At 46.9% G+C, this 15,933-nt stretch overlaps 1 protein-coding gene across 9 annotated transcripts in view; it reads right to left on the bottom strand.

Annotated features, from left to right (window-relative positions):
- TTBK2 (tau tubulin kinase 2) overlaps window positions 1-15,933 on the bottom strand; it is a 163,953-nt gene that overhangs the window by 41,649 nt on the left and 106,371 nt on the right. For all 9 annotated transcript variants that reach the window (XR_009760697.1, XR_009760695.1, XR_009760696.1 and 6 more), the window contains 3 exons: window positions 9,338-9,430; window positions 6,734-6,859; window positions 2,985-3,142 (listed from right to left, as the gene is read on the bottom strand). Coding sequence is in view for 6 of the 9 variants with exons in the window: in XM_061611280.1 (XP_061467264.1) it covers window positions 2,985-3,142; window positions 6,734-6,859; window positions 9,338-9,430 (377 nt within the window). In the remaining 3 variants the exon portion in view is untranslated. The remainder of the gene's footprint in view (window positions 1-2,984; window positions 3,143-6,733; window positions 6,860-9,337; window positions 9,431-15,933) is intronic.

Below are 15,933 nucleotides of genomic sequence, written 5' to 3'. Positions count from 1 at the left end.
CTTACCTTAGGGCCTGTGGTGACCAAGGTATTACACATAGGAAGTACGGAACACGCAAGGTGAAGCCCAAATTGCAGTTCAACATTCCGCCCAGTGGAATTCCTTCTGATGTGGGCCATGAGATAGATGGAAGTGATGGCCCCTGTGATGGCTGCTGCTGCTGCACATCACTGCGCTGTGCCTCGATAGCGATATCCATAAAAACAGCATGGGATGGCCTAACCATGGTTACACACACACAGTAGAGGGGAGCGGTACCAGGCATTATATGGATAGATTCCTGATTAATCAACACATGCACAGGTAGAGGGATGTGATGGATTAGTGAGGCCAAAAATAACCTCACACAGTAGAGGGGAGCAGTTTCAGTTCGAAATGCAGCCAAGAAATGCAGCCAAAGCCAAAAATCACTACACAGTAGAGAGGAGCAGCTTGAGCTCTAAATGCAGTCAAGGGCAAAAATCACCATACACAGTAGAGGGGAGTGGCTTCAGCTATAAACTCAGCCAAGAGAGAAAAATGTTTTTATTGCTGCCTAGATTTCTGACTTTTCTGAAGAGGAAAGGAAGAAGACACAGATGGGAGGAACAGACTGGAGCCTGTACAAATGGGGGGGGGGGCAGAAAAGGGCGGGAAGGCTAATAGAGGAGAGAAGACAAAATGGTGGTTGTGAAAAGAGATTGTGAGGCAGCGGCTGAGGAGGCAGCGGCTGACAGGGCGATCCACCCTCGCTAGCTGCAGCGGCCAAAGGGGCTATCCGTGGCCGGACACAATCGAGTAGTAGGGGGGAAAAGAAGCCACAACTGAGTGGCGCAGGGGGGAGAGGCACGGCCTCCAGACGACTTGAGGGGAGAAGGAGGGAGACGCTAGGAGGACAGAATCCCCAGCAGCCGCAAGGCTGGTGGCCAAGCCTGAGAAGGAAGGCCAGCTGTATTAACACAACAATTTTTTTAAAAATAACCAGTTAAGGTAGAGAACAGAATACATGACAAAAAAGAGAAACACAGTAATAGAGAACACAATAAAGGAATGAACTCACAAGAGCTAAGGCAGAAGGATCCAACCTCGGACAAAGGCAAGAATGGACTGGAGTCAAGCCGGAAGGAGCAGCTGAAGCGTTTATTCTTGTGCATTCCTGCCTTTGGACACCAGGCGCCACTACAACCCACCTGATTGTATGCTACCTGGGGAAAACAGTGTGCGTTCTGGCCTCAGAACTTTCTGTGACATGCAACACCAACCTTTGATTCAGGCAGGGAGTATAAAGCACCTGGAGTAGACAGACCTAGTAACACACACTAAGAATCTTAACAGAGCAGTACCTTCTACGGGCTTTTGGCTCCAGCTTCTTCCAACTCAAACCTCAGGGAACCTGAACTCAGAACAGTCCCATCAGTTCTAGACTGAAAAGTAGCTATCCCACTTCTGCATCCTCCTCAGCCATAGCACAATGTGGAGGAGCAATGTTGTTCTAATACATTAGAAGACTGTATTGTGTGATGCTGCCACCATTCTATGAAGTAATGGTGGTGGTGAGGAGAGCAGCCAGGAGATATCTCACCTACATTAATAAATGAGGTCTGGCACCTGTAACCAGCAGGTACTGCTATATGAACACCATTACCCTCTATTTTTAATTCTCTGGAATTACTAGAGTGATATCAATATCATTTTAAGTACATAAGAAGAGCCTGCTGGATGAGCCTGCTAGTGGCCCATCTAGTCCAGCATCCTGTTCTCACAGTGGCCAACCAGATGCACATGGGAAACCCAGAAGCAGGACCTGAGCACAAGAGCATTCTCCCCTCCTGTGGTTTCCAGCAACTGGTATTCAGAAGCATACCACTTTTGATAGTGGAGGCAGAGCACTGCCATCATGGTTAGTGGCCACTGATAGGAAACAAAAAACAGCCAGCATCCAAAGAACCACAGAGAGAAAAAATCCCAAAATGCTGAAAGAAAATTTATCACTTGGGAAAGCCCAATGCGTTTCAGCCTCTGATATATTGGGCCTTCATCAGGGGCTATAAAGAAGAATATACTACAGGGCAGTACACTATAGGACAATACAGGACAGACAAAAGAAAGTTCTTCTGCGTACTATGGAATTTGCTCCTACAAGATGCAGTGATGGCCACCATCTTGGATGGCTTTAAAAGAAGATTAGACAAATTCATGGAGGATAAGCCAATCAATGGCTACTAGCCATGACAACTGTGCTCTGCCTCCATAGTCAGACGTAATATGCTTCTGAAAACCAGTTGCCGGAAGCCACAGGAGGGGAAAGTGCTCTTGCACTCACGTCCTGCTTGTAGCCTTCCCATAGGCATCTGGTTGGCCAGTGTGAGAACAGGATGCTGCTCTAGGTGGGCCACTGGCCTGATCCAGCAGGCTCTTATGTTCTTAAGTTCTCTTCTTAATACATAAAAATGGACATTAATAAATCTCACCAGAAAATACAGCATTAAACAGGGCCAGCACCAGGTTGAGGTGGGCCCTCGGACACCAGGTCGACGTGGGCTCTCGGGCACCAACGCCCCCCCAACTGCTCCGCCTGCCACATCATGAAGTCAGCATGCACTGACATGACAACACAGAAGCCCGCACCAGTTATGCGGGGGGTTGTCTGAGAAGGTGGTGGAACATAGTTTGGGAAGGCCTTCCATATGTGATTTCTAAATCTGTTCAAAGAAGTACTGACTTTTTAGAGACATATGAAAGATTTTTCCCTGCAAGATCTCCAGTGTTTATGTTTGTCAACACCTGATTATGAAAGGAGAACATCTGGTTCCCTCAGCATTACAATGCTAACGCAAGTGAAGAAGGACCTGCCAATGTTTTCCTGTGAAGTTAAAGGCACAGAAACCTAGAAACCTTTAAATCAGCACTTCAAAATTTTAGGAGAAAGGAGAAAAACTGTTGACTACTGAGAACTTCACATGCTACATCATTAACTGGATAACATAAAAAATGCTTCAACATACCCTATGGCAGCTGGGGTCAGACGAGTGTGCAGTTGAGGAGTAGTTGAAGTGGTGGTGGTAGTTAAAGAGCCATCAGCTCCACTCTTTTCCCAGTCAAATAGGTCACTTTCAGTTACCCCAGAAGTCTTCATGCTGTTGTCAAAGACGGACATGAGAAGCTATATAAACAAAAGAAAAAAGCTGATATTCTCCCAGGTTACGTTACTAAAACTCACCAGTATGATTTTTTCATGCCGTTCATGAAATCATTTAAAAATATATCCTATAAAAGGCAAAACATTTATGTTAAGACTAGGGTCTCTGTCCCTGCACGCTTTGCATGCCAACCCCTCCACCTTCCTCCCCCAGGTTGCCATGACACCTCCCCCCCTTCCCAGTCCTCCAGGTCATCAAGCACCCTCCTCTCTGCCAGGTCATCAAGGGACCTCCCCCCCTTGCCCCAGGTCACCAAGGCACCTTCCCCCTTCCCCCATCCCCTGCTCCCCACCCAGTCTCAACAACCCTCCTTGCTTTCCCCCACCCACTACACACTCTGGAGAAAAGGGATGAAAGACCTCCCATGAAGTGGTTTTGCAAGTCAGCTGGGCCACTTTCCCACCACCTGCTCACTCATCTTCATTCCCAAGCCTTGAGTCCAGGGGGGGGTGTGCTGTTGTCTTCCCCCCCCGAGCCTTGAGCCCAGCACAGTGGAGGTGCTGCCTTCTACTGCCAGGTTGTTCGCCTTCTTCCCCTCCACCTTGAGTGGCTGCTCACCTACTTACTTTCTCCCCCCCCCCAGCTTGAGTTGAGCACAGCTGGGTGGCCTGCCACCCAGTCAGCTTCCTTCCCTCCCTCGCCAGCCTTGAGCCCAGCCCAGCTGGCCGTCACCCACCACCATCAGCTTGCTTGCCTTTTCTGCCCCTTGCCTTTAGTCCACCGCAGCCACCCACCCGGTTGCTTTCTTTCCATCATGCTTGAGTCAAGCATGGCTGGGCCACCCACCACCTGCTTGGTCACCTTCATCCCCACCCTCACCAGCCTTGAGCCCAGCCATCTGGGCCATCGGCACCAGTTTGATTGCCTTCTCCATCACACCCCAGCTTTAGTCAAGCGCAGCTGGGCCACTGCCCGTTTTCCTTCTTCATACCCCCAGCAGCATTCAGTCTAGCACCACTGGGTCACTGCCCACTGAGTTGCCTTCTTTCCCCGTCCTTGCCTCCTGTCCTTGAGGCCGGCATGGCTGGGCCACTGCCCACTACACCAATGCTCACCCTCCCACTTGCCTTCCTTCCCCTTCCTTCCCCCCCTTGAGCCCAGGATGGCTGGTTCATGATGTAGTTCGCAGCAGCACCTCTCTGTGGCACTGCAAACTGCAGCATGACGCATTCAGGACTTACAAAAATATTCTGTAGTTAGATTAGATACACAATGTGTACTGTGGCATAAGCATTAAAGGCAGAGTGGGTAATAAAAAGAACAGGGTATGTGCATGATAAAAAAACACAATGGCAAAAATGAGGAACTAGACACTTCTATATATTCTGTTTCTTGTAATGCTTTCCAATTTCTTTTGCAAAACAATTGCAAAACTACTTAGTATGAACACAGTGAAATTCTGCATGGTTAGTTCATTTCTCTAACTGATACTAACTGATACATTACTGCGGAAAAATGTTTTGTGTATACACACACACACACACACTACGGATGGGAGGGAATTTCTCTGAGCTTGAATTTGGTACAGGATTTCCCCCCATACTTTGCACATTTGCTATTTATCAGATTGATCTTTTATGCTGCGAGTTTCCACAACTCTTCCTGACACCTGATTTAAAAGAAAACAGTGAATATAACATTAAACCGCTTTGTTATTTGTTTACTAAGTGGTGAAACTGACTAGCTTGCTCTGCTTTTTCCATGGAGGTGTGTGGGGAGGATCGAATATGATTCAGGAGGAGGGTGGGTGGGGAAAAGGAGGAAAAAAGAGACATGAGAGAGCGAGAGAAAGAGAATGGAAAATAGAAGAGGCACAGGGGGAAAGGGAGTTTGATCTCTGCCCTGCTGAGAAAAAGAGAAAGGGCAAGAAAACATCAGTATCATCAAACTGTATTAGCTAGCAGGAGGGAGGGAGGGAGGGAGAGGGGGAGGGAAAGAAAAGACTGACAAGTCAGAGTCAGTGCATTAAACAGTGCAATCCTATACATACCTACACCAAAGTAAGCCCCACTGAGTTCAATGGGACTTCCTTCCAAGTAAATGAGTGCAGGTGGGTTTGACTCCCCTTCCCCAAGTTGTTGCTAGGAGGGAGGGTTTTGGGTTCTGTGTCTGCATGTGTTTTGCATGTGGAGGGAGGAACTGATGCTGCTTTGGGAAAGGGAAAGAAAAGGGGGGAAAGTTTTGCTAAGGTTGTAGCCTCTCTCCCCCCTTCTCTTTTCCTCTGTGTGTGTGTGTGTGTGTACATGTGTGTGTGTACGCACAAATGTACGTATGTACAAGCGTTCTCAATCAAAGGAGGAGGCTGTGACTGGGCAAGCAGTTGCTTCCCTTTATTATTCAGGAAAAAAATGAACCAGGAACAGCCCAAGGTTGTGATAAACAAATGAATTCAGAAAGAAACCAGCTGTCAGTTTTGATAGAATTCAATCAAAATGAAAACATGCAGATTCCACCCTAACACACACACACAGCACAAAAACATGCTGTGAAAATCTGAACTGTGGTTGGGAATCAGTGTATTGAAACATGTCCGCTACTTCTGTCTCAGATACCAGCATACAGAAACAAGACATGCACAAGCAGTTTAAAAAAAAGTAAAGAAGAAACCATTCATTCCAGTTTGTCATTTTTTTCCTTTAGCAGTCTCCTAGTAAGATTAGCATGGATTTGTTTGGATACGACAGAACACAAGCAGCAAACATAAAGTATAAGGATAATGTTCCTAATTAGCATTTACTAATGATTGGAAGAGATGTATGATTGTATGTTGAAGTATTTACCAAACGTGGGAATACTAACAGAAGTGAGTGCTTCACTGTTCTGATTTTAACTATTAACATAACCCTTTCTAACTATTAAAGATGGTGGGAAACCTCTGGGCCAAATTTGGCCTGGCACAGGTCTCAATTTGGCCCACAAGGTTGTTTCCCTCAAAACCACGCCCACCCATTCCACACCTGACATCATATGGGATGTCAGGTGTAGGGCAGATAGACATGCATCTTGACTGGCTGCATGAACAAGTTCCCCATAGGGAACTCAATTGAGCAGCCAATCCTTGCAAAAAGCAGCTTTGAAAGCCCTGTGCTCAGGCATAGAGCTGGCAAAGCGGCTTGTGCTGCAGATCCCAAGCGCTCAACAGTCAGCTGGCTGTTGGGAGCTTGGGAAGCACAGCACAAGGGTCTTTGACAAGTGGGCAGGGCAACCTACCAGTCAATCATCTGACATAATGACATCATGTCACTGACAGGTAGGTTACCTCACCCACCTGTCAACGTTGGCCGAGGGAGGGACTCAAAGATCTGACTTGCTGAGCCACAAAAGTTCCGCACCCCTGTATAAAAGTAACCTTTTAAGTGGGAATTAAACTTACTCAAGTATTTTTTAGAAAAATACAAAAATGCTAAAGCAGAAATGATATTAATCTATGCCATATGAATCTACCAAACATGCTAGAATAAGTTTATTTTCAATAGGCCATGAGGGTTCAAACAATATAATCAAGGGAATAAGATTTCCAATAAAATAAGACATAAAATTTTTAAAAATCATACCTGGTAATCAGGTTTGGTAAAATAATCTAAAGTAGAAATGTGATCTAGAAAGATGTTAAATTCTTGAGGGAGATGTTTCAGCATCAGCCGGTGGTCATACCTTTCTTTTATGGAGCCCACTTGCTCCTACAAGCAGGAAAATGAAACAAATTACCATACTATCTTTCACTACCTTACAGACATTTATTTATTTATTTGCCACCGCTCTGCCAAGGTACCGAATGCAGTTTACAATTTTAAAATACTAAACAACTAAATGAAATGAAAATCAAGACTGACATGCTGCTAGTGGGTGGTTCTTCTGACCGGATGGTGGATGTCCAACTTGTCCTGAATGGGGTTGCACTCCCCATGAAGGAGCGGGTTCGTAGCTTTAGGGGTTCTCCTAGAACCATCTCTGTCACTTGAGGCTCACATAGCCTTGGTGGCACGGAGTGCCTTCTACCAACTTCGGTTGGTGGCCCAGCTACGCCCCTATCTCGACAGAGATAATCTGGCTTCAGTTGTCCATGCTCTGGTAAACTCCAAGTTAGATTACTGCAATGTGCTCTACATGGGGCTGCCTTTGAAAACGGTTTAGAAACTGCAGCTTGTGCAAAATACAGCAGCCAGATTGGTAACAGGGACCAGACAGTTTGAACATATAAAACCAATTCTGGCCCGCTTGCATTGCCTGCCTGTATGTTTCCCAGCTCGATTCAAGGTGCTAGTTTTAACCTATAAAGCTTTACATGGCTTAGGACCACAATACCTGATGGAAGGCCTCTCCCAACACGAACCCACCCGTACACTATGCTCAACATCCAAGGTCCTCCTCTGGGTGCCTACTCGGAGGGAAGCTGGGAGTCTGGCAACAAGGGAGAGGGCCTTCTCAGTGGTGGCCCCCAAATTATGGAATGATCTTTGTGACGAGGTGCCCCTGGCGCCAACACTTATCTTTTTGGCGCCAGGTCAATACTTTCCTCTTCTCCCAGGCATTTTAGCATGTGTTTTTAAATTGCTTTTTAAAAACGTGTTTTTAAATTTGTATATTTGTTTTTAATGTTTTTAATTGTTGTAAACCGACCAGAGAGCTTCGGCTATGGGACGGTATACAAATGCAATCAATCAATCAATAAAATGCAAAGTTGGCCGGGGGGGGGGGGACATGAAGAAGGCAGGCCAACTGGAGCAGGCCCCAGTGTTTCCTTTGCCTGCCTACCTCACTCTCTTCTTCCTTCCATTAGAGTAAATCTTATATTACTTTAACTTCTTATAAGTATAGTAGGACCTCAGGTGTGGCTTTCTAATTCAGGTAAAAATCAATAGTTCTGGTTTTAAAGGTAAAGGTCTGTAGCAAGCTTTAACATGAGCAATCTTGATCTAAACAGGCAAGCATATTATTAAAGTAAAACAAATGCTCTTGGATATACCTCCCTGTTAACTAAAACGTGAAACTAGCCTGTGGTAAAAAGCCATCTGAAATAAAACTGAACTTCTGCCAAGTATTGTAGTGTGAGACCCAAGGTGCTCTTCTCCAATAGCAAATGTGGAACTAACTGCTGGCCAAATACAGTGAAGAGAAATTTTAAATTCTGTACAAAAAGCACTGTCTCAATTGTGTAGCACAAAAATGGGGAATCTACAGCCCAGAGACCAAGGTAGACACACCAGGAATCATAATTGGCCCACAAAGTTGTTTTTCCCCAGTCATGCCCACCTGCTATCATATGACATCATGGCTGCAAAGAAACAATCAGGAGCCTTAGAATGTGGTCTCAATTGTCCCTCTGCAAGCAGGGCTTGAATTCAGTCCTTTTTAATTTGGCATCAAGTCCAAATCCCACTGGGACTGGTTCCACTCAGATCTCCCAAATGGAGCACACTGATATACTGTTAAGGTGTGTTTAGCTGTGTATGTTAGTTTGGAATATTATTTGTTTCTTATAATAAAAGTTTTTTTAAAATAATTTAGAAGAAAATGAAGCACAGTTCTATAGAAACTGGGGCTTGCATTTTACAGGACCCTTGCAACCACAGCATGAATTCAAGCCATGGCTGCAAAAATTCTGCAAAGAAGAATCAAGTGTGCATTTACATTCTTCCTTTGATGTTTAATCACCGAATGTCATACGAGATGTTATGTTATGGTTTATTTCTATACCGCCTTTTGGCTAAAAAGGCCCCTAAGGCGGCTCACAAAGAATACACAGAAATACAAAATACAAGTAAGAAAAAGAACAATACAATTTACAAACATTTAAGACAACAAAACAATAATATTTTTAAAAAGCAACAACAACTAAAAGCTAAATACATTCATCTTCCTGGTAAAGGGCAGACAACAGGTCTTTGACATGTGGGTGGCCCTGTCCACTTCTGGATCTGGCCTGCCCACCAGATCCAGTTTCCCACCACGGTGCAGAAGATGAGTTTTATTACATTTAACTAAGGTAAATGGAATTCTGTACTCATACCAGCTATGTTAAGGATTTAAATTTTTAAAAATGCACTGAAATAAGAACACATTGTTTTGAAAGAACTTAATACATTGAAAAGAATTTAATGAACATATTCAAAAACATTATCTGCAGTGTATCTCCATCAGTACATTTCTTAACAGACCTTATCTTTAATTTTCCTCCAGGGCAGTTGTCCAACCACAAACTCCACCAACATGTAAAACAGAGACCAGAGGTCATCATGACGTCCCATTTCCTATAGAAAAGAAGACTGCAAGTTGTTACGCAGTCTTGTGCTACCCACACAATGCATTCACATGCTAAAATTCCCTCCCTCATCCTCCTTTATACCTACATACTGAAAACAAGCTTATAGTTTACATTTTATAAATCTGGCATGTCAGCAATTCATGCATAACCCTTCAGCATGATTATATTTTTCTATATGCACACACTTATAAGATTCCTATCATCCAAGTCTTCATTTTCCCTATGTCATATGATTAAAATAGTAATGAAATTATTGAACAAATTTTAGTCGCCGTATTATTTCCACTGCCAGAACACCCAGTATGATTAAAGAAGCAGAAACAGATATTTTCTTTTGCCAAACTAATCTTTTGTCAAACTAATCTCATCTCTTTTTTTGATCGGGTCACTAGCTTAGTAGATGATGGAAATGCTGTAGATGTCATCTATCTAGATTTCAGCAAAGCGTTTGACAAAGTCCCCCATGACCTTTTGATTAGCAAACTGGTCAAATGCGGACTAGATGGAAATACTGTCAGGTGGATTCAAAACTGGTTGGAAAACCATACTCAAAGAGTGGTCGTCGGTGGCTCTGCTTCGGACTGGAAGTAGGTTTCGAGTGGAGTGCCACAGGGTTCTGTCCGGGGGCCGATACTCTTCAACATTTTTATCAATGACTTAGATGACGGGGTGGAGGGAAGCCTTATGAAGTTTACGGATGATACGAAACTGGGAGGGATACCTAACACAATGGAAGACAGGAATAAAATGGACCATTGGTCTCACCTGAAGGGTGATTTTCATAGGAGGACTGCCATCAAGCGGGTAACATAGCTCCACCTATCGTCCAAAGGCAAGAATGTTTTTGAAGTCAAGACTAGGGGCGTCAGGCCCCTCCCACTCTCCAGTTCATTCACAGCAAGTCCAAAGAGAGATATCTAAAAATGCAGGAGAAAAGGCCAACGGACCTACCAGCAAAGACATAACACAATAGCAATAATCATAATAATATGACTCTAACGTAGCGATATAACAGTAATAGCAGTCTTGACTTCACTAGTAAATCTAATATAATAGCGTAACAGGAATATATGAAAAAAACCCAAAAAATATCTAGGTATCCTCCAACTGGGAGGGTCGTGATGGCAGTCCTCCTATGAAAATCACCCTTCAGGTGAGACCAATGGTCCATTTTCCATAGGAGGACTGCCATCAAGCGGGATGTACCAAAGCAGCCCATAACAGGGAGGGACCACCCACATCCTAATCATCATTAAGAACCTGTTGCAACACTCGTCTGCCAAAACAGGCAGAGGCAGAGGCATAACAATCTATTTTGTAATGCCTTATAAACGAGTGTGCGGTAAACCAAACAGCAGCTCTGCAAATATCAGCAACAGGAGCGTTGGTAGCAAAAGCAGCCGTAGTGGCCGCTGACCTAGTGGAATGAGCTGTTATACTAGCTGGAACTGGAAGCTTAAGGGACTCATAGGCTAAGGTAATACATGCACGCAACCAGAGGGATAAGGTGGAATTAGCTACTTTATGCCCCATAGAACGTGGATGAAAGGATACAAACAAAGACTCAGTTCGTCGTATATCCTGGGTCCTAGACAGGTAGGTCTTGAGAGCCCTCCGAACATCCAATGAATGCCAAGCCTTCTCTAGAGGATGGGTAGGATTCGGACAAAATGAAGGAAGAACGATGTCCTGGTTGCAATGGAAAACTGAATTGACCTTGGGACAGAAGGAAGGATCAGTCTTTAGCACAACAGAGTCCTTGTGAAAGACGCAGAGATGGCGGGCAGAAAATAATGCGCCCAGCTCCGAAACTCGTCTCGCAGAGGTGATCGCGATCAGGAACAGGACCTTGAATGACAACAGACGTAAAGGCACAGTCCTAAGGGGCTCGAACCGAGGGCATTGTAAAGCCTGTAGGACCTTCGACAAACTCCATGAGGGAAAACGGTGGAATACAGCCGGTGAGCATAACGCGGTTCCCATCAGAAAACGTTTGATGAACTGGTGCGAGGCAATAGGAGCACCAGCGGAGGACACTGAGAGAATGGACGACAGAGTGGACGCATGTCTACGTAAGGTGTTGGGTCTAAGTCCCATTAGGAGGCCCCTATGAAGGAATTGCAGCACCTGTTGTATTGTGGCCTGGGAAGGATCGAGGTGCTGGGACTGACACCACCTGGAGAATGCCACCCAAGTATGTTGATATATACGGGTGGTGGATGGTCGTCTCGAGGCCAAGATAATGTCAATAAGAGCATCAGACAGGCCAACAGACCTTAAATGTCCCCGTTCAAAAGCCACGCTGTTAGCATGAGCCAATTGGGATCCTGATGCAATATTGGGCCCTCGGATAAGAGGTCTGGCCTGACTGGGAGCGTCCAAGGATCCATCACTGACATGGCAAGGAGATCCGAGAACCACGGTCGACGGGGCCAATATGGAGCTATCAGAACCAGTTTGGCTCTCTCGCGTCGCGCCTTTCTCAAGGTTCTGGCTAACAGTGGTATTGGAGGGAAGGTGTACAATAGGCCATCCGGCTACAGTAGCGACAGGGCATCCACCGCTTCCGCTGTCGTGTCCAGGTATCAAGCGAAGTACCTGGGTAGCTGGCAATTGCAACTGGAGGCAAACAGATCGACTGAGAAGACGCCGAACCGACACTGGAGAAGATGGAAAATGGTTGGATGAAGTTTCCATTCTCCCGGAAAGACCTGTTGTCTGCTGAGCCAGTCTGCTGTCACATTCCAAATTCCTCTGAGATGTTCTGCTTTTAAGGATTGCAGATGTTGCTCTGCCCAGTCGAATATGAGGGAAGCTAGGTTCTGCAGAGGACGGGACCTGGTCCCCCCTTGTCTGTTTAAATGAGGTTTGGCACACGTCCGTTCGAATGAGAACATGGTCCAAGTGGAACAGAGACTGAAAATGGAGCAGAGCGAAGTGGACAGCCTTCAGTTCCAGACAATTGATGCTCTGAGTCTGCTCTGCTGTGGTCCAAACCCCCTGAACGAACTGGGAGTTGCAGTGGGCTCCCCAGCTGAGGAGACTGGCATCTGTGGTGATAACAGTCCTGCGGGGTTCTCTGAACGGAGTGCCCTGGGTGAGATGTTGGACCCTCGTCCACCAGTGGAATGAACGACGCAGTGCGGGGCTCAAGGGAATTGCTCGATGATTTGACCTGGCAATGTCCTGCTGAAACGGCAACAAAGCCCACTGGAGTTGGCGAGTATGAGCTCGAGCCCATGGCACAATATGGATGGTGGACACCAACATTCCGAGAGCCCTGGCTAGAAGCATGACGTCTGCGGTTGCGTGGTGCAACAGAGACCGCGCGATGTCTGTGATAGCAGTTATGTGGTCTGGAGACAGGAACACCGTCGCCTGCAGGGTGTCCAACATCGCCCCTAGATGTTGTAGGCGTTGGGTTGGTTGGAGATGGCTTTTGTCGAAATTGACTAGCCAGCCGTAGGCCTGCAAGACATGGAGCGTGAGCGTTAGATGGCGATGAGCCAGCTCCCTGGAACGCGCCCGTATTAAAAGATCATCCAAGTAGGGGTAGATATGGACCCCTTGAAGCTGGAGGCAAACCGAAGGAATTTTCTGTGGGCTATGCAATATGCTTCGTTTAGGTCGATAGAAGCCAGGAAGTCTCCTTCGTGAAGGCTTTCTGTAATGGAGTGGAGGGATTCCATTTTGAACCTGCAATACTTTACGAAACGGTTGATGAACTTGAGGTCCAACACCGCCCTCCATGACAGATCTCGTTTGGGCACAGCAAATAGGAGGGACTACACCCCTTCCGACCTCTCTGTTGGAGGGACTGGCTCTATCGCCGCTGTGTCCAAGAGGTGATGTATGGCTGTCTGCATGATGCAGTGCCTGGCTGGTGCCCTGGGACAAGGAGAGGGATGAAATCTGTCTGGAGGAATTGCCGAAAACTCTAGTGCATAGCCATAACAAAAAAGATCTCTGATCCAGGCAACCTGAGTCAGACGCAGCCAATGGTCTCCAAACAGAAGCAGTCTGCCCCCAACCGGTATCGCGTCAGTACTGTCTGTGCTGGCGAGACACTCCCCGATATGAGGACAATGAAGTACCTCTGCGTCCCTGGTACTGACCTCTGCCTGGGAAACGTCTGTTCCAGACTCTCCTGGAGGGACGGAAATCATAGGTTCGGAAATCGTGGCCTCATCCCCCGGGCCGCGCTCCTCGAAAGGGCTGGGTCGTGCGGTATGAGGTGAAACGTCTGAAAGGCCTGCGATCAACGTTCCTGACAGTGGCCAAGATAGGCTTTCGAGCATCCTTGGGGTCAACAAGCACTGCCTTTAGGGCTTCCTTGCCGAAGAGTAATGAGCTGGAATAAGGTCCCCTTGATAAATTAACTCTGGCTGTAGAGTCCGCTTGCCAGTGACGAAGCCAGAGGGTCCATCGAGCGACTACCTGAGCTGCCATAGCTCGTGCTCCCAGCTGATTTGCGTCCAAGATGGCATCAGCCACAAACGCCACTGTCTTGCGCAATTTCATCAGTGACCTCCTCAGAGAGACAGGATCGGAATTAGGATCATCTAAGAGGTCATCCAACCACATCATCGCTGCCCTGGAAAAGATGGAAGCTGATGCAGAGGCTCACATGGAGAAAGCAGTGGCCTCATGATTCTTGCGTAAGGCAAAGTCCAGCCTCCGCTCAGTGGCATCCTTTAAATGTGAATCTCCTTCCCTCGGCAAAAGGGATCTAGAGACTAGACTGGAGATCGGCTCATCTATGCCAAGGACGGCCAGTCTGCTTGTAAAGTCCGGAGCCAAAGAATAAAGTCTGTCCGCAAGGGCGTTAAAATGGCATGTTTGTAATGGATGAGACCATTCGTCCTTGGCCAGCTTAGCAATAGGATCTGGCACAGGAAGGTAGTGCTCTGCTGGTGTGGGGGATTTCAAGACCCTGGCCCCTTTAATAGCGGGAGTGGCAGCTGCAGGTTGTGTAGATTGGAGACCAAGGGTGTTCAATACTCTGCAAGCAAGGGGCTGATAATCTAAGGCATCAAACAGGCGATAAGATGTATCCTCCTCATGTTCCGACTGATCACTCCATTCGTCTCCTTCGGCTTGCATAGCAAATGGTGACTCCTCCCCACAAGAAACGTCATCAACAAACCTGCCCCTGGCAATGTCAAAAGGATTTGGAGAGCATGATGGATCTGCCTCATTGCGTACATAGTGGTCCACACTGCGCTGAGGAATGGCGGGGACTTGTGACGGTGACTGTGTTTGAGTGAAGAACGACAGCATGTCTTGTAGTTGTGATATGAACTCATGAGACAGCTGCAGCCCCGGTGAGGTAGATGGTTGCGCTTGTAGAGGCAACGTTATGGACGGCTCAGCAGGCTGGGAAGATGAATAAGCCCTAGGTGGTAATATGGGAGGAGGGTGGCTGGTTGCTGGTTGGTCAGGAAACCCAGCAAAGTCCTCCTTGGAGGAGGATGCAGTCGGAGAGTGAAATAGATTTGTTAACTGTTCCTGGCCCGCCTCCTCAGAAACCGGAACAGAGACGTAGCGTGGCCGCTTGGTTGTGCTGTGGCTGGATAGATGTTTAGTTTTGGCAACCGCTTTGGTGTGCTTATGCTTGGTTGCCTTAGATTGTTTCGGCTTGGTTGCCTGAGTTGTCGCTGGCTGTTCTGCCATCATATATTTTCGAGGGGGTTCAGTACACGGCCACGGATGGGGCAGAATGTACAGACCCAAACAGGCTCAGTACACGGCCACGGATGGGGCAGAATGCACCGGCTCAGATGGCTAAGTACACGGCCACGGATGGGGCAGAATGTACAATTTCAACAGCGTTGGTACACAGCCACGGATGGGGCAGAATGTACAGTATCAACAGCCTTGGTACACGGCCACGGATGGGGCAGAATGTACAGATCAAACAGCCTTGGTACACGGCCACGGATGGGGCAGAATGTACAGTTCCAGACAGCCTTAGTATACACAGAATGTACAATTTCAAACAGCCTTGGTACACGGCCACGGATGGGGCAGAATGCACAGTTCCAAACAGGCTTTGTACACAGCCACGGATGGGGCAGAATGTACAGTTCCAACTAGGCTGGATACACGAAACAGCTTCAATAGTCAGCTTCAGGCAGCAGTTTGTGTTGAAGAACTTATAGCAGGATTATAGAGGTTCTGCTCTGCAGCATACACACAGAAACTGACAGAAAAGGCAGAAACTGACAAAAAAGGCCTTGAACAGAATCCTTTACTATAGAAAGGACCAAACAGAAAGGGCGGGAAAAAAGGGGGAGGAACAAAATGGCGCCCGCGAAAAGAGCGGGAAAACTGGCCAATCAGAAAGGTTTGGGGCGATGAAGAAGCAATGGCGGTCACAGGGGAGCACCAGCGAGCTCAAAAAACGGCCTTAAAAAAAAAACGCTCTGGAGCCGCGGGGCTGAGAAGCGCGATCACAGCTTAGAGAGCGAGCCGGATCTCTACAGCCGC

This window comes from Rhineura floridana, chromosome 2 (assembly GCF_030035675.1).
Source record: "Rhineura floridana isolate rRhiFlo1 chromosome 2, rRhiFlo1.hap2, whole genome shotgun sequence".
NCBI lineage: Eukaryota > Metazoa > Chordata > Lepidosauria > Squamata > Rhineuridae > Rhineura > Rhineura floridana.
Note: the sequence above shows the minus strand (reverse complement) of the source record. Positions and strands in the feature narration are given on the sequence as shown.